At 46.3% G+C, this 25,723-nt stretch overlaps 1 protein-coding gene across 1 annotated transcript; it reads left to right on the top strand.

The window, feature by feature from the left end:
* Positions 1 to 8,105: 8,105 nt before the first annotated feature.
* On the top strand, positions 8,106 to 25,320 carry LOC142466777 (uncharacterized). Its single transcript, XM_075572179.1, is given in 5 exon segments — positions 8,106 to 8,362; positions 23,540 to 24,129; positions 24,132 to 24,541; positions 24,543 to 24,932; positions 24,934 to 25,320. Coding segments are annotated over 4 exon segments (1,350 nt in total). The 5' UTR covers positions 8,106 to 8,362; positions 23,540 to 23,646; the 3' UTR covers positions 25,001 to 25,320.
* The last annotated feature ends 403 nt before the right edge of the window (positions 25,321 to 25,723 follow it).

Genomic DNA, 25,723 nt, shown 5'->3' with positions numbered 1-25,723 from the left:
CTAGAGGTGCAGGAAGCACTGCAGAATGCAGAGAGGATGCAACGTGTCTCCCTGCAGCAGCACACACAGGCAACGCACTTATGGCAGAGCCAGCTGCAAGAGCTACATGCAAGTCTGCAAGCAGCCAAGGAGAAGCAGCGAGTGCTACAGGAACGGCTGAGTACCCAGTATGTCCCCACAGAACAGCATGAGGAACTGAGGGCCACGCTGTACGCCACAAGAGCATCGCTAAGGGCAGAGCTGGGTATTTGAAGAAAGCCAATGAAACGGTCCTAAGGGATATAGAGACTGTGAAAATGGAGAATATAAACCTGAAGGAAGAGGTTTTAAACCTGACTGGTCTGGTCAGTGATGGGACTGAGAAGCTTCACCAAGCGCAGAAAGTGAAGACGCAATTGGCGCAAGAAAAAAATGAAGTACAGGCTGCTCTGCAGAATGCAGAGAAAATGCTGGAAAAAGAATGCCTCGCCCTGGAGCAGCTGAAGATCACGTTGAGCGCCACAAGAGCATCGCTGGAGGCGGAGCTTAGAAGCCAGGTGACTCTGTGTGAGAGGGAACATGAGAAGGTCCAAAGACTGGAGCAAGAGCTGGAGAAGCAGAGAGGCAACTCCATCTCCATGAGTCAGTATGCCAAGGAGAAAGAAGCCTGGAAGACAGAAGCAACAGCGATACTGGCGACAAGAACTGCAGAGCTCAAAAAGATGGAGGAGGCGTTGATGCAAACCCAGAGTAAGCACCAGGAAGAGGTGAAGGCCCTGAGAGGGGACTGGCAGCATCAGATTGAAGAGCTGCAAACGCAGGTTGCTGAGCGCAAGATACAGCTCGCCGAGCGGGAGAAGGTGACCGTCCGACAGGTGGCTTGCCTGATGTTGCACCATGAAACCGAGATGGCTGATATCCACAAGAGGCTGGACTACACGACCAATGAGGGGGCCCGGCTACAGCTGGAGATAGACAAGGTCCGGGAGGAGCACCAGCAGCTGCAGGTCCAGAATAAAGAAAGAGAGACAGATTTAAGCCTTGCTCTGAGTCTGCTAGGAGACGTAGAATCGCGACTCAATTCTAACGAAGATGAACTAGCAGCCGCACTGAGTGAAAGAAGAAAGGCAGAAGGACTGCTTCAAGACCTGAGGAAGGACCTGGAGTCTGAGTGTGCTGGCCGCAAGATGGCGGAGAAACAAAAGTGTGACCTGGTCAAGGAGCTTGAGGCTCTGAAGACTGAGCGGGACGCTACGTTGGACTCTACGGCTGACCAGCAGGAGGTTTCTCAGATGAAGCTGGAGGAAAAGCTTGCAACCCCAAGACAGACGTTTGGGTTACTGAAGCAGTCCAAGGAAAAGGTGGAGGTAGAGATAAAGTCAAAGGATGATGAAGGGGAGGCTGCACTGGAACATGTTTTACCAGAGCCCGCTGTCTATGCAGACTATCTCTTAAGTTATCTTCAAAACCCTGCTGTTCTCACAGAAGAACAAAAAGCGGATATGACACAAATTGAAGACATGCTGATTAAAGAATTTATAGGTCAGCAGCTGATTCTTATAGTCGGCAGTCTAGATACCAGTGAAGAAGGAGGCAGGAAACGCCTTCTTGCTGTCCTACAAGAGATGCTTGTAATACCTAATACAGCAACTTCCCTTATAACGTGTCTAGTGGAATTATTGCTCCGTATTGTTAAAGATGATGACCGGAGAATTCAGATTGTGGCAGAAATAGTCTCTGAGCTGCGAGAGCCAATTGTTAGCGTGGATATACCAGCGGATGCCGCGAAATCAAGGAAATTACAGTTAAAGATTGCAGATTTAAGAGTGCAGCTTAACGAAGCCAAACAAGCCTTGGAGGACTCCATAGTTTTACAAGATTTCAGTCTTGCATCTGAATTAAAGGAGATAGTGGGGTACCAGTCCTCAGGCCCAGATGGCCTGGTAATTACCCCAAAAAGAAAATGCCTAAATTGGAAGGCAAGAAAAAAAAAAGGGGGGGAGGGAAGGGCCAACGTCAGACATTGGCGACAAAGATGCTGGTGCACGGGAATGGTGCACGGGCCGCTCCACAGGACAATGTTTCGCTGGGGAGAGGGATATGTGACAGAGTCACTGACTCAGTAGGCTGTAACAGTGAATGGAGAGATGCTGCAGCCAGATCACTGAGTGTTAATCTCCTCAGACAGAGAAAGCACAGCTGCAGCCTAATTAAACGGGCTGAACTATCTGTGAAACAAGTGCTTTAAAAAGCAGGAAGTTGCTCACACAAGGTGAGCTTGTTTTTCCACAGGAAGGTGGAGAGAACTCTCCCGGCTTGGAAGCCGTAGCAGCTGCTGCTGCTCTGGTCCCCAGTCCTGCGAAGAGCTTTGCTGCTGGGACCAGCTGGGACCCCAACCCAGGATAAGATAAACATTGCTGCGAGGCTGGACACAGCCTGCTCCCCGGAACCGTGTTCCTGTTTGCTGTTTGGAGCTGAAACAGATAAGACTTTATTCTTATTATGCTTATTGGTTATCGTTTGTGTAGCATGTTTTGGGCATGACCAGATTAGCTGGCTGTCCTGTTAGTAAGGGCTCAAGAAGTGAGTTAGTGTCCCTAACGGGACTAGGCTTTAATTTGCAAGAAAGTAGTTTCTTAAAGGGACAGTGCACCTGTATTAATTTTGGTTGTGGCTAATAAACCACTATAGTTGAACGTTTCCCACCGTGTCTAGCGTCTTACTGACCCCGCCGCGAGGCCGTCCTGCCACAATATATATACATACAGTTAGGTCCAGAAATAATTGGACACTGATACAAGTTTTGTTATTTCGGCTGTGTACCAAAATAAATTCAAGTTACAGTTAAATAATGAATATGGGCTTAAAGTGCAGTCTATCAGCTTTAATTTGAGGGTATTCACATCCAAATTGGAGGAAGGGTTTAGGAATTACATCTCTGTAATATGTAGCCCCCTCTTTTTCAAGGGACCAAAAGTAATTGGACAATTGACTCCAAAGCTGTTTCATGGACAGGTGTGGGCTATTCCTTCGTTATTTCATCATCAATTAAGCAGGTAAAAGGTCTGGAGTTGATTCCAGGTGGGGCATTCGCATTTGGAAGCTGTTGCAGTGAACCCACAACATGCGGTCAAAGAAGCTCTCAATGCAAGTGAAACAGGGCATCCTTGGGCTGCAAAAAAAAAAAAATCCATCAGAGAGATAGCAGGAACATTAAGAGTGGCCAAATCAACAGTTTGGTACATTCTGAGAAAAAAAGAACGCACTGGTGAGCTCTGAAACACAAAAAGGCCTGGATGTTCACAGAAGACCACAGGGGTGAATGATTGTAGGATCCTTTCCATGGTAAAGAAAAACCCCTTCACAACATCCAGCCAAGTGAAGAACACTCTCCAGGAGGTAGGCATATCATTATCCAAGTCTACCATAAAGAGAAGACTTCACGAGAGCAAATACAAAGGGTTCACTACAAGGTACAAACCATTCATAAGCCTCAAGAATAGAAAGGCCAGATTAGATTTTGCCAAACAATATCTAAAAAAGCCAGCCCAGTTCTGGAACAGCATTCTTTGGACAGATGAAACTACGATCAACCTGTACCAGAATGATGGGAAGAAAAAAGTATGGAGAAGGCTTGGAACGGCTCATGATCCAAAGCATACCACATCATCTGTAAAACATGGTGGAGGCGTGTGATGCCATGGGCATGTAAGGCTTACAATGGCACTGGGTCACTAATGTTTATTGATGATGTGACAGAAGACAGAAGCAGCCGGATGAATTCTGAAGTGTATAGGGATATATTGTCTGCTCAGATTCAGCCAAATTCAGCAAAGTTGATTCGATGGCGCTTCACTTTACAGATGGACAATGACCCAAAATATACTGCGAAAGCAACCCAGGAGTTTTTTAAGGCAAAGAAGTGGAATATTCTGCAATGGCCGAGTCAATCATCTGATCTCAACCCGATCGAGCATGCATTTCACTTGCTAAAGGCAAAACTGAAGGCAGAAAGACCCACGAACAAACAACAACTAAAGACAGCTGCAGTAAAGGCCTGGCAAAGCATCACAAAGGAGAAAACCCAGCATTTGGTGATGTCCATGCGTTCCAGACTTCAATCAGTCATTGCCTGCAAAGGATTCTCGACAAAGTATTAAAAATTAACATTTTATTTATGATTATGTTAATTTGTCCACTTACATTTGAGCCCCTGAAATAAGGGGACTGTTTGGAAGACATTGCGCAAGGTCAGTTTGATATCCCGGAGGGCCTCAAAGTTCTAGAGGGATGCCTTTACACCGCACCAGTGTATCGTAGAAAGGTGCTGGAATGGGCTCATTCATCTAAAAGCTCCGGACAACCAGGTACAAGGAGAACTATCGACCTCCTGGAATAGACCTTGTGGTGGCCAGGGATACGTAAGGACATAAAAGAATGTCACTGCATGTTCGACATGTGCCCAAAACAAGAATCCCCGTAACAGGCCATCAGGGTTGCTGCAACCTGCTCCGATTCCGGATCGCCCATGGACTCATCTTTCCATGGATTTCATCGTGGAACTACCCGTATCCAAAGGCAGGAATACCATTCTGGTGGTGGTCGACCGGTTTTCCACGCAGGCCCATTTCATTCCCCTCAAGGGCTTACCCGACGCCATCTAATTATCTGAAATATTCATCAAGGAGGTATTCTGTCTTCATGGGGTTCCCCAAGTTGTTGTGTCGGATCGATGCTCTCAATTTATCTCTAAATTTTGTCAGGCCTTATGCAAACAACTAGGAATTTCTCTTCACTTCTCTTCCGGCTATCATCCTCAGACTAATGGTCAGATGGAGCGGACGATTTAATCACTTGAACAGTTCATCTATTTGCTTCATTTCGGATACCCAGGACAACTGGACTGATCTCTTGCCTTGGACCGAATTTTCCCACAATAATCTTCGGAATGAGTCGACTCAGAATTCACCATTTTTTACCATCTTTGGCTTCCATCCCTCGGCTCTCCCTACCGCAGGACCTAGATCCAGGGTAACAGCAGCGGATAACAGGATCCTGCATCTGCAAGCGTCTTCGGGACAGATTAAGCAAAATCTCAAAGTCAGTCTCTTTGCAGAAGAAACAGGCTGACCGGCATCGTCGTGAAACACCAACTTACAATCCAGGGCATAAAGGTATGGCTGTCCACAAAAAATATTCGATTGAAGGTTCCCACAGCAAAATTGGCACCTAGGTATATTGGCCAATTTCCCGTCATCGAGAAAGTAAATCCGGTGGCCTACCGGCTACGGTTGCCAGCATCTATGAGGATTCCTTCAGTCTTCCACACCTCTTTACTCAAACCTTTCATCCAGGATTCTCAGTTCCCTGCTTCGGTGTCTCCTCCTGAGCCTCTCTTGGTTGAAGGCTAGCAAGAATTTCAAGTCCAGACTGTCCTGGACTCCAGGATAACCAGAGGAAAGCTCCAATACTTGGTTCATTGGAGGGGCTTCGGTCCTGAGGAGCGCTTTTGGATTCCCTGGGACCAACTTCATGCTCTAAGGCTCATTTGGGCCTTTTACCAGAAGTTCCCCTCCAAGCCATCCCTGGGTCGCCGGGAGGTCGCCCCTGAAGGGGGCGTATTGTAAGGATTGGGCTTCGGTCCCACCCCCGTGATGCATCCCATGATGAGATGGTGACGCGCCTCACACTGACATTGCACACAGGTACTGTGCAGCCAAGCGTGAGGACATCACATGGATCGGGCTTAGGCTCTGCCCTCGGGTAAAACACCTCACATGCAAGCGCCGCGCTACCCCTATCTGGATAGGGTTTAGGCTCAGCACCCGCGATGCCACGGAGAAGCTCCCTCGCACTCAAGCACCTACGCGCTGGCGCCGCGTTACCAGGGATACGCATAGGGTTAATACCATTACCTATTACCCCACACCTGCGGTACACTCCGCCCCTGCCTACCAATGCACTAAATGGGTTTGATTACTCACTGCTCTCAGCCTGATGCATCCCTGCCTTTGGCTGTCACTCCCTGATATGCTCCGCCATGCCTACTCCAAGTTGACTGAGCATAACCATTGCTTTTTGTGACGAAGTGCTTGCCTCAAGCATCCTGCTGCTTTCCTTGCCTTGCGCATTTTGCTTGTTACCTTTTCATTGAACCTGAGCTCTGATTGTACCTAGACCTCTGCCTTCTCTGAACCTTGACCTCGGCTTGCTTCTGGACTCCCACCTTCTATACTCCAACGACCATCCGACTACTCCAATCCCAGACCATGGCGAGTACCACGACCATTCTGACCTCTCCTACCCAGACTCGGCTACCACTTTTCAATCCGAACGCGGTTTCGTGTTGTGTAGGTCGGTGTATTCTAACATCTCCACCTCAGCCTCGCGGCCCCGTACTGTTTGTGGTGAGCACCCGTTACACAGGTGTAACAGCAGTTACTTCATCTCGCACCGACACTTGAGGCAGGGGTCGCTCTCCGTGGCATCCTGGAGGCGGATGTAGATGTCCTTGAAGGAGGATCAGCCTCAACACTGTCTGTCTCCTTGGACTTCTGAACAGACAACCCTTTGGTCTCCTCTTTGCGTGGGTCCTTACTTCTGAGTGGGGAAGTTCAACTGAACCTCGTTTCCTTATGTGACTCATCAACTCCATGAAGCTGGAGGGTGTTGCGGCCCAAGGAGCACCTCGCATCATAAGGGTGATGGGGTGTAACGGCAGAGATCCTTTCATGAGCTGTTTGAATCTGTACTCATTCACCACTGCGGCGGGGATGATCTTCTTAGAGTAGTCCCCATAAGGATAGTTGAAGGTGTCTGGCAAAAGTGGACAGCTCTTCTCCTTCCTTCTGGCCTAGGGCACGGAACTGAGCCAATAGTTCATCTTCATCGTCCTCAGGAGAGTAGGCTTCAGTGAGTTCAACCAACTCCTTGGCGGTGGTTTCTCCCTCGGTTTCGCGGTGCATCCGCACAAGTTGGGTGGCTGAAGGCCGTTAAAAGGCAGAGAACTTTTTATTCAGTGGCTTAGCAGGTTTCCTGAGCCTATATTGCCTGAGCAGTATACTATCTATCATGACACATATTAGTGTGACATTTATTCACAGTGGAGACTTTCAAGGCTAATTGATTTAAACATGGACATTTCTACTACATATCCTTGCTATAATCTTATCTGATGATTAGCTTAATGGTATTCTGTGGATTGATCAATAATTTGAATGTTAAACACGCAAGGGTTTCATTTAGCAATTGTACACATCTACATGGTATAAGTTTATATACATTCTATATAATATAGGGTGTTTTTGTACAGTCAGGTATATCATCTTGCAATTAGAAACTATGGCTAATTAGTCTTGTATGGTTATTTTATTTGCTACTGTGTTAATCCCTAACTGTTTGTCTACATCCAGCTGGAAGGTCATCTCCACCCTATGAAGAGGTTAATTATCTTTTAACCCCTTCGTATGGGATGTGGGGTCACTGAGACAACTATTATCCCTGTATTGTCTGTCTGTATTAGGGATGTGGGATTACTTAAACATTATCATCCCTGTGTTTTTTGGTTGTATATTTACTTACAATGTACTTACCAATTTAACTTGATGGTATCAATTGTTCAATTGTTCTTTGCTTGCCGCATATATTTGCTTATATTGTAAGGTTTATGATGCAGAGTTTAAATGTATTTTTTAAATTGATTTTATTGTCTATTCACTTCTATAAACATCTTTTGACCACACAATAAATATTCAGACCAGTCAATTGCCATGTTCATTTTTGGAGTGCCCCTATTATGAGTTTCTGCAGCACCCGTCTTTTGGTGGCTGCATTTTTCTCTTTTTTTGTTTACATTATTCTTTGCTCATTGGGTGCAACACCACTGATATATATTTTCTAAATTATTTTTGGTTTAATGATTTGGTTAAATTATTTATAATGGTAGTAGAGCTCTTCTCTAATTTTTCTTTTTCTCTGATAGATATTTATAAAAATGTGCAGTACTTTAGTTGTATTACAGCCTCAGGGGTTATATCGTATCCAGGTTACCTCCTTCATAACAACATTGGCCAAAAGGGAGGAACTGAAGCAGCTTTACTGATATATATTAAGGACAATGAGGCGTATACACATCTACATGCAGCAGAAACTATCTCTCCCTAGCACAGTGCCTGGGAAATGTTACTGTCTTGTTTCTAATCTACACAGTATGTGACATGTGATCCGTTTAGAAGTCTAAAAACTACAACTCCCATGATCCCCTTAGTGTGAGCATGCGCAGGATGACACAGAGCTGTGACCTGGATGTAGTCAGTGTTTCCAGTTCCGGGAAAGAGAAGATGAAGAAATAAATTGGTGGAGGAAGCACACAGGAGCCTTTTCTGTAAGTAACTTACTTTGTATTCAAAGCATCAGAGCAGGTATATGCAAACACGTGGCGTTTCAGGACAGACACGTCCTCTCCTCAGACCATACACATTACTGCAATAATGACACTAACAAGTATATATATCCCTAGGGGTTACACAATCACCTCATACCCATCACCTGTGTTTACAGCCGGCTTATACCCTTTCCAATTTGTCACTTATGAGTGCTAAGAACATTATATTTGTGTTCATTGTTTGTTTGGAGGAAATAGGGTTCCTCCTTGTTCCATGCTACACCATCTAAATTTATTTTAGCTCATTGTTTGAGTGCTGTCTATTTATTGTTTTGTTACAAACTATTAGGGATGTATGTATGTTTTTATTTATATAGCGTCATTAATGTACATAGCGCTTCACAGTAGTACTACACGTGACAATCATATAAATAACAAATAACAGATCATGGAAATAAGTGCTTAAGACATAAAAGTAACATTAAGGAGTCCCTGCTCCAAAGAGCTTACAATCCAATTGGTAGGTAGGAAGAACATAAAGACAGTAGGAGGGCATTCTGGTAAGTGCGTCTGCATGGGGACAAGCTTTATGTATCGTGTATAGTATTAGCCAAAATGCTACTCGTATGCTTCTTTAAGAAAGTGTGTCTTAAGGTGGGTCTTAAAGGTGGATAGAGAGGGTGCTAGTCGGATATCGAGTGGAAGGGCATTCCAGAGATGTGGGGTAGCCAGTGAGAGAGGTTTAAGGCGGGAGAGGGCTTTAGATACAAAGGGAGTAGAGAGAAGACATTCTTGAGCAGAACGCAAGAGTTGGGATGGTGCATAGCGAGAAATTAGGGCTGAAATGTAAGGAGGAGCAGAAGAGTGTAAAGCTTTAAAAGTGAGGAGGAGAATTGATGCATTGCGGGGTGGAGGCTTTGATAGGAAGCCAGGAGAGTGATTTCAGCAGGGGAGGCGCGGGGACAGATTTAGTAAAGAGTAGAGTGATTCTGGCAGCAGTGTTTAGGATAGATTGTAGGGGAGGCAGGTGAGAGGCAGGAAGGCCGGACAGCAGGACAGCAGGAGATTACAGTAATCGAGATGATAGAGAATGAGGACCCAAGTCAGAGTTTTAGCAGTTGAACAACAGAGGAAAGGGCATATCTTTGTAATGCTGCGCTTATAGTGGCAGCGACGTGACGTCGACCGAAAACAAACGCATTGCCGTCGCGTGCGCTTATAGTAAGTGTGACGTCGACAGTGCGCCGTCGCAAAAACCGGTAGCCGGCAAAATTTGACTTTTCAAGGGCTGTTGCGTCACGTGACGGCCCTTGAACCAATCAAATGTCCGGAAACGCGCGATGTTGTCACCCGTCTTGTCGCAGTCGACGGCACTATAGGCGTGGCCTTATATTGCGGTGGAAAATGCGACAGGTTTTAGATACGTTTTGAATGTGAGAGAGGAGTCGAATGTGACCCCTAGGCAGCGTGCTTGGGCTACTGGGTGAATGATAGTACTTCCAACAGTAATGTGGAAGGAGGTAGTAGGAGGAGCTCTGTTTTTGCCACGTTAAGTTTAAGTTGGCGCAGGGCCATCCAGGATAATATCTCGGAGAGACATTCAGAAATTTTGGTCTGTACAGCAGGTGTAAGGTCAGGGGTTGAAAAGTAAATGTGTGTGTCGTCAACAAAAGGTGATAGTTAAACCCAAGAGATGTTATTAGGTCACCTACAGAAAGTGTCTTCAGAGAGAAGAGGTCCCAGGACAGAGCCCTGGGGTAACCCTACAGAGAGATCGATAGAGGAGGAGGAAGTGTTAGCTGAAGAGACACTGAAAGTACGATGGGAGAGGTAAGAGGAGATCCAGGATAGAGCTTTGTTACAAATACCAAGAGACCGTGAAGGAGAAGAGGGTGATCCACAGTGTCAAATGCTGCAGTGAGGTCGAGTAATATGAGCAGAGTGCAATGACGTCTGTCTTTGGAAGTATGGAGGTCATTAGTTATTTTAGCGAGGGCTGTTTTAGTCCAGTGAGCCATGTGGAAGCCAGATTGTAGCGGGTCTAGGAGAGAATAGGTGTTGAGAAAATGGAGCAAACAAGAGAATACAAGACGTTCAAGGAGTTTAGAGGCAAAAGGCGGGAGGGAGACAGGTCGATAGTTAGACAGACAGGTAGGGTCAAGCTTGCTGTTTTTGAGTAATGGTATAACTGTTGCATATTTGAAGGAGGAGAAAAAGGTACCAGAATAGAGGGAGGAGTTAAGTGTGAGCATAGGTTTTACGAGATGGGAGGGAATGGGGTGAAGAGGGCGAGTGGTAGAGGGAGAAGAGGAGAGCAGCAGTTCGACGTCCTCCTCTGCGACAGCGGATAAAGAGTCAAGGAAGGCAGGAGGAAAGTTAGGAAGCGGTGTAGAGGAGGAAACGGGATGTTCTGACGTATGTATTCCACCTTTTCCTTAAAATAGTCAGCAAAGTCCTGAGCTTAGATGGAGGAAGAAGAAGAGTGTAGCTATCCTATTCCAAAATCACACCCCCTTCCAGGTTGAAAAGATTAAAAGGGACCCAAAGGGAAGGTATCTGGTGCTGGTCGGGCTCCTTAAACAGGTCAGAATGACATTAGCGTGTATATACGCTCCAAACGAAGGTCAGCTAGACTTCTACAACACATTCTTCCAGAAGCTGCAGGTATGGGCTGAGGGACAAATAATTCTAGGGGGCGACTTTAACACAGTCATGAATGCAAAGGTAGACAGATCTACGTCCCAAAAAAATAATAAGAAAGAAGGGAATAGCTCATTACTGAAAGGCCTTAAACAGACTAGCCTGGTGGACATATGGAGAGAGCAGCACCAGGGAGACCGCAGTTATTCGTTCTACTCCCACCCACATGACAGCTACAGTAGGATTGACCACTTCTTTGTATCGGGCAGAATGGTCCCACAAATTTCCGACACAAGCATACATGATATTACTTGGTCGGACCATGCATCGGTAGAGCTAAGATGCACCCAATTGAGTAATGCCAGCCCGGGAGCAAACTGGAAGCTAAATGAATCAATAATCAAAATCCCGGAGACCCAAAACAAAGTGAAATCTGAAATATCAGAGTATTTCCGGATAAACAGTGGCAGTGTAGAATCCCAATCACTGTTATGGGAGGCTCATAAGGCCACGATTAGGGGGGTTTTAATCGGTATAGCGGCAAATAGGAAAAAGAAAAAGGAAGCCAAATTAGCCCAGCTTTATCACAGGTTACATGAGCTCTCTACTCTACATAACCAGACAGGTAGAGATGTTGATCTGAGAGAGTTGAAGGATGTTAGAATTCAGCTAAACCTCCTCCTTACTTCCCGAGCGGAGAAAGACATGAGTTGGACACAGAGGAAGTTCTATGAGAAAGCTAACAAACCGGACACTATGCTAGCCACCAGACTCCGTAATAGGAAACCAAATTTTAACATTCATTCTATTACGACCGCAGGAGGCCAGAGTTCCTCAAACCCTAAAGTCATAGTAGGGGAGTTTGCGAAATTCTACGAACAGCTGTATAATGGAGAGAAGGTAGTTCACAATGCTAGGACAAGTAGTAATCTACAGAAATTCCTAGCAGACGCAGCCTTGCCACAAGTAAACAGAAAGGAGCGAGAGGCTCTGCAACGAGACTTCACAAGGGAAGAACTAGAGGCGGTTGTAAAAAACTTAAAAGCATCAAAAGCCCCAGGCCCGGATGGGTTCTCCAATCTGTATTACAAAAAATTTATCGGAGTCTTAGCTCCACACATGCTCCAGCTGTTTAATGGAGTATTAGCAGGAGAGCCCTTTCCAGGACAGATGCTCCAGGCGTCAATCTCGGTAATTCATAAAGAGGACAAGGATCCCACTAGCTGCCAAAGTTACCGGCCAATATCATTAATTAACACAGATGTAAAAATCTACGCTAAATTGCTGGCCAATAGATTAAATGTAATCCTGCCGGGGCTCATCCACCCGGATCAAGTTGGCTTCATTAGAGGTAGACAAGCGGCCGACAACACTAGAAGAATTGTTGATATAATAGATTTCATGGGAGCCAACGAGATTCGGGGTGTGGCCCTAAGCTTAGACGCGGAAAAGGCCTTTGACAGGATTGATTGGCCATACCTGGAGTCCACGCTTGGCGCATTTGGGTTTGGAGGCAAATTCCAACAGGCTGTCAAAGCACTATATACGGCACCGTCAGCCAGAGTAGTTCACCAGGGATTCCCCTCGGAACTATTCCCAATTAAAAGTGGGACGAGGCAGGGATGTCCGCTTTCGCCCCTGCTATTCGCCTTATGCATCGAACCACTCGCAGCACAAATTCGGAGTAACGCTGATATCGCTGGGGTACAGATCCATTCGCAGGAGCACAAAGTGGCTCTGTACGCGGATGATATCATTCTAACCCTTGCCAAGCCGCTTATCTCACTGCCTAATCTGTTCGAGCTTCTAGAGCGTTTTGCCCAGATCTCTGGCTTCAAAATAAATCAAACTAAATCAGAGGCCTTAAGCCTACACCTGCCAAGAGAAATGGAGAAGTTGATAGAACTCAACTTTGAGTTCAGATGGCGTCCATCCGCCATGAAATACCTAGGAGTGCAGATCACAAAAAAGGCGAGCTCCTTATATTCGGCGAACTATCCCAGACTGCTGAGGACTCTCAAAAAAGAGCTGCAGGAATGGAAGGCATATGGTATTTCTTGGTTGGGGAGGATCTATAGTGTCAAGATGAACATCCTTCCCCGAATTCTATACCTGTTCCAAACTCTCCCGGTTGCCGTGGTTAGAGCAGACATCGCAGGGCTCCAAAAGGCTATTTCCCAATTTATTTGGAAAGATAAAAAACCACGGATTAAAGGGAAAATTATGCAAAAATCCAAGGAAGCTGGTGGCCTGGCAGTCCCGAGCGTCTTATCCTACTATAAAGCGACAAAATTGTGTCAAATCACGCAGTGGCATGGGGACACGGGGCTCAGGAGGTGGGTGGCACTGGAGAAGGAGGTGTGCGCCCCGCTTGAGCTCAGGGACCTAATCTGGTACCCGAGGACACGGGTGAAGGATAAGCTCATCCCACTATCCTCTGTGCTCAACTCACTCTCGGTCTGGGAGGCTTCTAAAACTAGCTGCTCTCTGACCTCCAAACACACACTGATGGCTCCTTTATTTGGCAATCCGGACTTTGCTCCTGGGCTGGCGGAAAAATGCTTCCCGCGCTGGCGGCAATTAGGGATTAGTCGGTTGAAGGACCTGGAGGTTAAAGGCAAGATCAAATCTTTTGAACTATTACAGTCAGAAACAGGCGTACCTAACACTGATTTTATGAGGTACCTCCAGGTCCGGGCATTTTATAACGCACACCCGGTGAGACCACCGCTGACCAAATTCGAACAGCTCTGCGTGCGCGGAGCCGACACGCGGGGACTAATCTCTGCGTTGTACAGAGAGGTGGTGAATACTGACTCAGACAGGACAGTCAAACCCAGTTTTATGACACAATGGGAAGAGGATCTCCAGACACAATTAGAGGACGAGGACTGGGCTGCGGTGTTTAAAGCTGCGGCCTCGAGCTCCATATGCACGACATTGAAGGAGAACTCATATAAGGTATTATTAAGGTGGTATCTCACCCCAATCAGATTAGCTAAATTTGTCCGGGGGGCTTCCCCGCTCTGCCCCAGGCGGTGCGGGGAACAGGGGGATCTGGTGCACATGCTGTGGTCTTGCCCAAGATTAGTGCCGGTCTGGACCCAGATCCGCGATTGGCTGCAGAGGATCTTTTTAGGGCTCACAATACAGCTGGACCCGTGGCTATTTTTATTAGGTAAACCTACAAACGAGGTATCTAGATCGGGTAACAAGCTGATAGCACATTTTGCTACCGCTATGAGGTGCGAGACCGCAGCACTGTGGAATCAGAACGCAATTCCGTCTATTGATAAAATTAGAAACAGAATTTGGTTCATTTGTAGAATGGAGAAGTTAACGAGTTTAGTTAACGACTCAGCCGATAAATTTGAGAAAGTATGATCATTATGGCTTGCCCAGACTGATATTCAGGGGATGAATGAGGCCACAATATGGCTCTGATAGAGATAGATGGGTTCTCCTTGGATGTTGGGTTGGGAGTCGGACGGGACGATCGGACAGTAGGGCTCCCCCCGAGGTACAGTGGTGAAGAGATTCTCCGACTCATGAAATCCTGATGTGTTCCGGATCTGAGCTCCTCTGAGAGGCGAACTGGAGCAGAACAAAGGCAGCAATGGTGAAAGACCCCGGCGAAACGTGGAATCAGCGCTACTACCAGGCCGCTCCCCCCCCATCCCTACCCCCCCCTCCCCCCTCTTTTTCCTTGTCCTTAGATGTTGTCAGTCTGTCTGCGTCCTGTCCTGTGGTCCCCCCAATGTTCGTCCGTTACTTGTAAAGTTTCCCTGTAAGTTAGGTGTATACCTGATACAATTGACAACATCCTGCATTCTTTGACGTGTATGCACAAAAAACTAATAAAAACAATGTTTAAAAAAAAAAAAAAAGAGTCAAGGAAGGCAGGAGGAAAGTTAGGAAGCGGTGTAGAGGAGGAAACGGGATGTTCTGACGTATGTATTCCACCTTTTCCTTAAAATAGTCAGCAAAGTCCTGAGCTTAGATGGAGGAAGAAGAAGAGGCAACAGCTGAGGGTAGTCTGAGTAGAGAGTCAAAGACAGAGAAGAGTCGGGGTGGGTTAGACTTGTGTGTGTTATTTGTGAAGAAAAGTAGGTTTGTTTAGCCCAAGAGAGGGCAGGGTTGAAACAGGATAGCATACATTTGTAGTGAAGGAAGTCTGCGAGAGTATGAGATTTCCTCCAGAGGTGTTCAGAGGAACTAGTGGAGGAACACAGCATGTGCGTGGGAATTTAGCCAGGGTCTCGGGTTAGAAGGGCGAGAACGGCAGAGAGAAAGCGGGGCATGTAGATCAAGAGAGGAGGATAAGGCTGCGTCTACGCTGCTGCTGACGGCGCTTAGCGCGGTCAGCACAAGAAATGCATATCTGTCTGACCATGCTCACGCCGTGCCCGTACGCCCTTGGGCGCTAGGCCCTTGCCGAGATAAATCAAACTGTCTTTCAGGTGCGCTGAAGGAACACATGACCTCTTATTCTGAGGCCAGAGTCATGTGTGGTATGAATAGCCCAGATAGCTTCAACTCGTTCCAGTTATAAACACAACAAGTTCTTTGTCTTTCTTCACTTTATTGGGGAAAGCATAGATTCACAAAGGCACTTGTGGATGATGGTGTTGTGAGAGAATGTCTCTAATAGTGAATGTGCTTGATAGTAGGGAAAGGTGAAAAGGATGAGGCCTTGCCAGTAGAGAGAATAACAGAAGGTACTCACTCTGCCAATGTTGAAGGTAAAAGGAAGTGTGAGGGAATTCTGCGTAGCAGGATAGCCTGGGGACAGACCATCTGTGAGCAAGGCAGAGGGGGAGAGCAGACTAGCCCATTCTGAGAGAGAGGCTGAGGTTGCTATAGCAATTCACTGACTATGTCTGAGTAAACAACATGTGTATCAAAAATGTTGACTTTTCACATGCAGCAAGCTGCTGGGACAGGGGAAATAACAGGCAGCTGAACTAGGGAGAAATGAATCCCATGAACTGCAAAGGGAGACAGAGAATATGGAATCTTGTTCCAGGACACTCCCGTCTGGTATCTGGGGACACCACTATATTCCTAGAATATGTGGAACATATGTGCAGTACAACAAACATAACAATGCAAAGTTCGTGTCCACATAACGGTGTGATACCGGCCTGTACCACCAGCTTAAAGTCTTTTGGCCATTTCGGTAAGGGAGGCCAGGTGGATGCACAGCTCTAGGTTTGCCTGATGCACTACAATGTCTCTCAGAGTCCACAGAACTGGAAGTCAGTTTTTCCTTGTTATAGTCCGATTTAGGCATTAGGAGGATAATCTCTGTGATGGGTCTTAATTTTTTTTTTTAACAATTTCACGTTGGGTCACCCGCACTTCTACCTTGCGGACCCTTTCGTCTTCGCTTGGGATGGTTTTTATAATAAGTCCCATGGGCCATTCGTTTCTTGTCACCTGTTTGTCTTTCAACATAACCACATCTCCTTCTTGGATATCTGGTTTAACCGTTTGCCATTTATGGCGTTCCTGGAGTGTCACCAGATATTCGCGTCTCCAGCGATCCCAAAATGTGTTGGCCAAGCGCTTCACCTGTCTCCACTGTCGTTTGTACATATCCTTAGAGTTGAAATCTTCGACTGGGGTGGGGATGTTCCCTACTTTCTGGGTTAGGAGCATTGCTGGTGTCAGAATACTTGGCGATTCTGGATCCATTGACACTGGAATCAAAGGCCTAGCATTGATTATCGCTGATATTTCGGCCATAAATGTGGTTAACACTTCGTGGGTGAGTCTAGTCAAATCGGTTTTCAGCGTCATAGAGTCCAAAATACGCCGGACCACCCCGATCATGCGTTCCCATGCTCAACCCATGTGAGAGGAGTGAGGAGAGTTGAATGTTCACGTACACTCTTTGTCGCGCAGGTATCTCTGGATACCGCTGCCTCTATTATCTTTAGTGTTTATTTGTAATTCCTTACATGCTCCAACAAAATTGGTGCCGCAATCGGAGCATATTTGTTTAACTGGTCCTCTGACTGCAAAGAATCTTCTGAGGGCATTTATGAAGCTTGAAGCGTCCATAGATTCTATGATCTCGATGTGTATAGCTTGCGTACTCATGCAGGTGAAGAGTGCAGCCCATCATTTACTGTTTGCTAGTCCGCCCCTCGTTCTACGTGAGATGACCATCCAGGGTCCAAATACATAGAGTCCTACACAGTTAAAGGGGGGTTCTGTATTAAGTCTGTCGATAGGTAAGTCTGCCATCCTTTGGTCTTGGCTTTTGCCTCGCAGCATTCGGCACCTAACACATTTGTAGAGATTACTGGCCACGCACCTTTTCATGCCAACGACGCAAAGGCCCACCGCCCTGATTGCGCCTTCAGTGAAGTGTCATCCCTGATGCATGACTTGTTCATGGTAGTAGCGCACCAACAAGGTAGCGATGTGATGCCGGCCAGGGATGATAAGGGGGTTGCTTTCCTCCTTGCTCAGTTGGGACTTGTTGAGGCGGCCTCCTACTCTCATGAGGCCGCCATCGTCAATGAAGGGATTTAACTTCCAAAGTGGGCTGTTTTGGGGGACACTCTTCCCTCCACGAATGCAACTGATTTCTTCTGCATACGTTTCTCTCTGAACATGACGGAGAACAGTTTCCTTTGCCCTTGTAGCTTCCTCCACGGTGCGCAACTCTTTGCAGATGTGCCAGCCGTGGCAGCCGGCTGTTTTACCATCTGGTGTCTGGCGGAAGGAGAAGGCTATATGCCCGAGATTGGCTACTGCTCGCAGGAGGGCTGTCCACCTTGAGAAGCGATGGAATCGATGTGATCCGAATGCGTTTCTGTGCAGTACATTTGTGAGTAACACGGATACTTGAGGCCTTATCTCCATATCCTTCTCAGGATCCACGAGTTCAAAGTCGCCAACTGGGGTTGGTGGTGTTTCCGTGGGCTGCACAAGAAACGTTGGTCCTGTGAGCCACGATGTATTCTGCAGTTGCGCTGCGGGTACTGATCTTGTGGCATGGTCTGCAGGATTTTAGTCTGTGGGCACATGGTGCCATTGTCCTGGTCGGGTTGATTTCCTGATTCTTTCTACGCGGTTGGCCACGTATACGTAGAATCTTCTTTTCTTGTTGCATATGTAGCCCAGTACCACCTTGCTATCTGTGTAGAATCTGACAGCATCTGGTTTGCAGTCCATCTCGTTTTCGATGAGTTCTGCCAGTTCTACCGCTAACACTGCGCCACATAGCTCGAGTCTGGGTATAGTGTGGTCGAGTTGTGGCGCCAGCTTAGCCTTGCCAAGGATGAACCTGATATGGTAATTTCCACCCACGTCCGTGGTTCTTAGGTAGGCCACCGCTGCTATGGCCTTTGTGGCGGCATCTGAGAACATGCAAAGCTCTTTGCTGTGTGCAGCGGTGAGAGATATAGGTGAGTAGGGGCGTGGGATCTGAAGTTGCTCAAGGGTCTTCAAAGAATACTTCCACGTTTCCCACTCTTTCCGTTTTTCTGGAGGTAGTGGGGTGTCCCAGTCCTGCTTCTCGAAGGACATTTCTCTGAGAAGAGACTTCCCTTGTATAGTGACAGGAGCTACGAATCCTAGCGGATCGTAAAGACTGTTAACCGTGGACAGGACTCCGTGTCGTGTGTAGGGTTTTTCCTCGATGGCTACCTGGAATGTAAATGTGTCTGTTTTTAAGATTCCAGCTTATCCCCAGGCTCCGCTGTATGGGAGACGTGTCGGTCCCCAGATCCAAATTCTTGAGATCGTTTGCATGATCATCTGCGTGGAACGCCTTCATCACTATGGCACTATTGGAAGCTATTTTGTGCAATCTTAGGTTGGCGTTTGCTAACATCTTTTGTGTCCTTTTGAGTAAGTCTATGGCTTCTTCTTCGGTGGGGACTGATTTCAATCCGTCGTCCACATAGAAGTCTCTTTCGACGAAGTTCCTCGCGTCTTTCCCGAACTCTGCTTCTCCGTCTTGAGCCATTCTTCTGTGGCCGTAGGCAGCCACAGCTGGTGATGGGCTGTTACCGAAGACATGTACTTTCATGCGGTACTCTATGATTTCGTCTTCTATGTCGTCATTTTGGTACCACAGGAATCTTAGGTAGTTACGGTTGTCTTCTCGCACAAGGAAGCAGTGGAACATCTGTTGAATGTCTGCTGTTATGTCGATTAGTTCCTTGTGGAAGCGAATCAACACTCCCAGAAGACTGTTCGCCAGGTCCAGCCCGGTGAGGAGAACATCATTTAGGGAGACTCCCTGGTGCTGAGCACTGGAATCGAATACCACTCGAATTTGGCCAGGTTTCTGGGGGTGGTAGACGCCAAATGACGGGAGGTACCAGCATTCTTCGCCTTCTCTGTGGGGGCGCCGATTCTGCATGACCACTGCGGAAGATCTTCTGCATGAAGGCCACAAAGTGTTTCTTGGTCTCCGGTATCCTTTGTAGGTTACGGCGAAGCGAAGTGAGCCTAGACATGGTGTGGTCTCTGTTTGGGAGGCGTCTTCTTGGTGAGCGTAATGGTAGTAGGGCCACCCAACTGCCTAATTCGTCCTTGAAGAGCTCCTTATCCATTAACTTCAAGAATTCCTTATCTTCCATTGATGGCTCCTGTTTGTCATCGTCCTTTGTTGTCTGGAACGCTGTACACCCTAGGTCATCAGTGTATTTGTTTGTCACAAGCACGTCTCCATATGTCTTTTTGGTCTCGAGCTTCTCATGGACCTGGAAGTGGTTCGGACAGGGTTTGAAGTGGGATGCACGACCGTTCTCCAACATGTTTGTTCGTAGGGCGTCTACGCTGTCGGGTCCGCGTATCCTGTCTATGCATACTTCAATATCTTTTCTCCTACTCTCAGCCTCCGTGATAGTGGTTCGCACGCGGCTGTCTCGTGTCAGGTCTATGTTACTCTGTAAGTCTCTTTCTTGTAGGCTTTCGCTGGTGTTGGCTCTGGTCAGGTAAGTAATGTATGCCTCTTACAGCTCTTGATAACACGAGTGATCAGTTCTTAATTGCGTTATTGCCTGCTCGAGCTGTTGCACATAGTTGCCAATGATAGTAACATTGCGCATTGCGACGCAGTGAGGGTCACGAGACACCACGTTGCTATACTGACAGAGGCTTTGCGCGGTCCCTGGCATTTAATTTAAATGCCCTGGGGAAGAGCATGGGGCCTCTGTAAGCGCCGTGCCCCCCCAAAAAAATCTTGCGCCCCCCAGTTTGCACACCCATGGGCTAGAACATAAGTGTTATCTAGTAGCTTATTAATAATAATTGAGTAGACTTAAGTGGGATACAAATGAATAGTGGAATCAATAGCAGTCGTGGGCCAGAGTGACAGAGGTTTAAATCTGTGTCTCTGGTATATCCACCAGCATATATTTGGAATAATAGTAGAGGCTGACCTTACCCCAGGAACCAGTTTAGTTCAAGTCACAATACTTACTTCGACAGGGAGATTCTGCTCCTGGAGAAGCCCCATGTGACAGGACCAGGGCTCGGGAGCGAGCACACGTCAGTGGAACGCATATGAATATAAATGTGTGCTCCACTGACAGCATTACGCAGGGATTTAGTGACCCCTCAAGCTGAATCTATGCTGAATGATCACAGGAGAACGGATCGATCAGCAACTTAGCTAATCACTTGTCAGTGTTTGCATTGCATTGAAGGGAAACATTTTTTTATTTTTTTAAACGGCATCTTGAACGGCTGCTTTAAATCCAACCTAAGCGGCGGAAAAACATGAAATCACTTGGAGTACATGACTTCCTTGAAAAGGGTAACATCACCATTTAACCCTTTGGGTGCCCTTTTGATGTAGTTGCTTTGTCACCGCGTCTGGCCCCATGATGTAATAGCTACGTCATAGTAATCCTGCTGGTTTTCCTATGGGAAATGACATTCTGTGCTCCTGTGCAGGGCAGGACAGATCTATCACTACGTGGGATAGAAGGGAGGGGGTCTCCCCGTCCGTTCTGTCATCAGTGAGGGCGCGATCACGTGACCCCTCCGTCACCCAAAGGGTTAAAATAACTGTTTTACTTATTTATTATATTGTGAAAGAAATCCTGTTCTGTATTTCTCCAGAAACATTTATGTGTTTGACTAATGAGGGCATTATAATTACTTTGTTTTCTATGGAAGTGTTATGTTTTTTTTCTTTGCTAAATGGTTATTTTAACTTGACAATTTGCTACTTTTAACCTATAACCTAAATATGCCATTGGTATTGGCGCACGTTCTTTCTAGGAGGGACTGCCCCTTTAAATACTATTTTCCTACTCTGCTTCATTTTAAATAAATCCTGAGATTACAAACCCATAAGAGTTTGTACAATCAGCCTTTTCTCCTTGCTAGCTATAATAAGCACTCCCTTTCCTCTCACCCCACACAAGTGTTTGCCCGTCTTAGGCCGAGGCCCCACTGCATGCACCTGCACGGCCACCTTTCTTGCCGGTGGTGCGTGCAAGTCACTGCACCGCGATCTGCGGTCTGTAGTGAACTTTTTTCAGTGCGGGGGGGCGTGGCCAAAACAGATCGGGGGGGCGCACAATGACATGGGTGGGGGCGGGGCCATCACACAGACACAAACGCACAACACAGCCCCAGCTCTCAGGTTATCATTAGCTCTGTTTGGGTTTTCCAGGGGGAGGGTTATATTTGTAATATTTTATTTTGATACAGCCTGCTCCCTTCTGACTATGTAGCCTTTCCCCTACTTCCCATCACATCCAGTGAGCTCTGTGTGTCCTCCCTCTGCTCAGGGAAACCCTGTCGCGGCGCTACCATTCCTCTGAAGAGGGGGGGGGGGGAGACTGCGAGCGCCCGAAAACAAATAATTCATTGCCGACGTCACCCGTTGCCACAAGCGAAAGCTTGTTTATTTTGCTGGGCGGTGGAGCAGGTTTCCGGTCATTTGATTGGTTCAAGGGCCGTCACATGACACGACAGCCCTTGAAAAATCTAATTTTGCCGGCTACCAGTTTTCGCGACGGCACTCCGTCGCTTTGTCACCGTCGCGCTTACTATAAGCGCACGCGGCGGCGGAAATGCATTTGTTTTCGGGCGATGTCGCGTCGCCGGCACTATAAGCGCGGAGACTGCATGTGCCCTCTCTGCTTTTTATTCTCCTTCTTTAATAGTATGATGCCCTCCTTCTCTGTATCAGAGACATCAAGGTCATGCCTGTCTTCCTCAGAGGTGTGATATCTGGGCCCCCCACTGAGAGGCCTAGTTATCCACAGTGATCAGAAATGGTTTTGTGTGTAAAATGTATTTTGAATGTTCTTTTTTGTTTTGTTTTAAACGTGTATATATTTTTTGTTAATTTATAAAAACACATTTGTCGAATAGAGATATTGGGCATTAACCTAGAAAGGGGGCGGAGGTAGGGGATGTGGGTGATGGCGGTAGTTGCCCCGGGAGGGTGGTTAGGCTTCCCGTGGGAGGGGATGGTGAGCCTCTCAGCACCCACCCCACCACGGAAGCCTAACCACCCTCCCCGGGGCAACTACTGCCATCAGCCACATCCCCTACCTCCGCCCCCTTTCTAGACTAAAGCCCAATATCTCTATTAGACAAATAAGTTTTTATAAATTAACAAAAAATATATACACGTTTAAAACAAAATAGAACATTCAAAATACATTTTACACATAAAAATATTTCTGATCACTGTGGATAACTAGGCCCTCTCAATGGGGGGCCCAGATATCCACATTGGCGATAAATGGTAGCCCAGTAATAAATAAATACATCAACAATATTAAATACATTAATTATCCCCCCTTCATTACCTCAGTGACTAAGAATTTGAAGGATCTGAAAAGATTTCTGCCACTATAATTGGTGTTTTGCAACTAGTGAGATTTCCTTTTAAATCGTTAAATATTATAATCCACTTTAAATGTATAATCCACTACATCTACTCCCCCGACCCTAATGCTGCACATGTTGTGCTAAACTAAACCAAAAAGTGCTTTTGGTGCAAAGTGACCAAACCATACAGTGAAATGTGCAAATAAACCCAGTGAAAGATTAACACTGAAAACACATAATACTGTCCACTACATATGCAGGGATCCTCTGGTTCATGGACTCCTTGTTGTCCTCATATGAAGAAGACACAAAAGCAAAGGGTATAGTGCATTAACATTTTACTGAAAGTAACAAACAACACCGAGTAATAAATACATCAACCATATTAAAATACATTAATAACCCCCCTTCATTACCTCAGTGACTGAGGATTTGAAGGATCTGAAAAGATTTCTGCCACTTTGATTGGTGTTTTGCAACTAGTGAGATTTCCTTTTAAATCGTTTAAATATTTTGATCCACTTTAAAAGTATAATCCACTACATCTACTCTCCCGACCCTAATGCTGCTCATGTTCTGCTAAACCCTTCATTTTTACAATGTACATCTACAGTTTACTTTCATCCTGAACTTTTTGTGATATGCTAAGTTACCTCTCCTGCATGACCTTTTGTAAGACAGTTTGTGTAACAGTGACTTTTTTGTCTCGTCTAGTACAAAGACAAGCTCCAATAATCCACCCATGCCAACACTGCAAGGTTGCTTTTAGCAGTCAGGATTACCTCCTCAAACATCTGAAGTTCAAACACCCAAATGAGTATATGGAAAAGATGAGGACAGAACAATCTTGCAACATTCCAATAAATATGACAGAAAATGCAACTTTCAACCAGTCAAGGCAATTAATAAACAATGTAACTGCTTCTCATTCCAAAAGATATATATTAGCAGCTGCCAAAGGAAAAGATCTTGGAGAAAGTGGGAAGAGTCTGACTTGGTTATCAGACCAGAAACTACAGAAGAGGACACACACAGGGGAGAAACCGCATGAATGTGAGGAATGTGGGAAGGGATTTAGTGACTTATCCAGCCTGAGAAGACACAAGAGGAGGCACACAGGGGAGAGACCACATGTATGTGGGGAATGTGGGAAGGGATTTAGTGACTTATCCAGCCTGAACACCCACAAGAGGACACACACAGGGGAGAGACCGCATGTATGTGGGGAATGTGGAAAGGGCTTTTTTCAGTTATCCCACCTGAACACACACACGAGGACACATACAGGGGAGAGACCGCATGTACAGTATGTGGTGAATGTGGGAAGGGATTTAGTGTTTCATTCAGCCTGAACACACACAAGAGGACACACACAGGGGAGAGACCGTATGTATGTGGGGAATGTGGGAAGGGATTTTGTCGATTATCCCACCTGAACATACACAAGAGGATACACACAGGGGAGAGACCACATGTATGTGGGGAATGTGGGAAGGGATTTAGTGACTTATGCAGCCTAAAAACCCACAAGAGGACACACACAGGGGAGAGACCGCATGTATGTGGGGAATGTGGGAAGGGATTTAATGACTTATCCAGCCTGAGAAGACACAAGAGGAGGCACACAGGGGAGAGACCTTATGTATGTGGGGAATGTGGGAAGGGATTTAGTGACTTATCCAGCCTGAACACCCACAAGAGGACACACAGGGGAGAGACCGCATGTATGTGGGGAATGTGAGAAGGGATTTAGTCAGTTATCCAGCCTCGATATACACAAGAGGACACACACAGGGGAGAGACCGCATGTGTGTGGGGAATGTGGGAAGGGATATCGTCAGTTATCCAGCCTGAATATGCACAAGAGGACACACACAGGGGAGAGACCGCATGTATGTGGGGAATGTGGGAAGGGATTTAGTAACTTATCCAGCCTGTGGAGACATAAGAGGACACACACAGGGGAGAGACCGCATGTATGTTGGGAATGTGGGAAGGGATTTAGTGTGTCATCCACCCTGGACACACACACGAGGACACACACGGGGGAGAGACCGCATGTATGTGGGGAATGTGGGAAGGGATTTAGTGTGTCATCCACCCTGGACACACAAGAGGACACACACAGGGGAGAGACCGCATGCATGTGGGGAATGTGGGAAGGGATTTAGTTAGTTATCCCACCTGACCATGCACAAAAGGACACACACAGGGGAGAGACCTATCTCTAAAGCCAGGCATGTTGAGGGATAACCAGCGACTAAGACGCTCACATATAAGTGCACACGTGTATCTGTGTTACGCTAAATCTCAATGAAAAGTAACTTTAGCTTATGTTGCATAAAACGAGCATTTTAAAAGGATAAAAAGTTATAACTTTTTAAATACAGGTTATTTTTATCATTCTAATTGTAGTTTTATTTAAAGAAAAATATTGTTCTTAATGTTTTATATGTCTATGCTGTTGGTTCTAATAAAATGTGCATTTCCCATTATGCTGAAGCTGTCTGTAGTCTCACTTAGCTTTGAATCGTAATCTTTTTGCCGCGACCAATTGGCTGCAGCCAGCCCTCCTCCACCAGCTGCTTCTAATGTAAGTTATATTACTATTTAGGGGCCTAATTTAATTTTTTTTGCGGTAATGGGGTCGGGGTGGGGGGGGGGGGTACGGTCAGGGCATGAAGTAGGGGGTTTTATGGTATCTACTGTCTAATAGATCCCAGCATTGAAGATGACATCAATTGCCATTTATGCTCATGTCTGTTTGTTTGTTTTATGTATGCAGTTAAATATATCCAGTGCCCATATACTTGTAGGCTTATTTTTGGTAGGCAGGATATTTTCTGACCTCATTTTGAGGATTTTAAGAAATATAATAGCATTGTATTAGGCATTTTC

This window comes from Ascaphus truei, chromosome 15 (assembly GCF_040206685.1).
Source record: "Ascaphus truei isolate aAscTru1 chromosome 15, aAscTru1.hap1, whole genome shotgun sequence".
Classification (NCBI taxonomy): Eukaryota; Metazoa; Chordata; class Amphibia; order Anura; family Ascaphidae; genus Ascaphus; species Ascaphus truei.
This window is presented reverse-complemented; position numbering and strand designations above follow the sequence as displayed.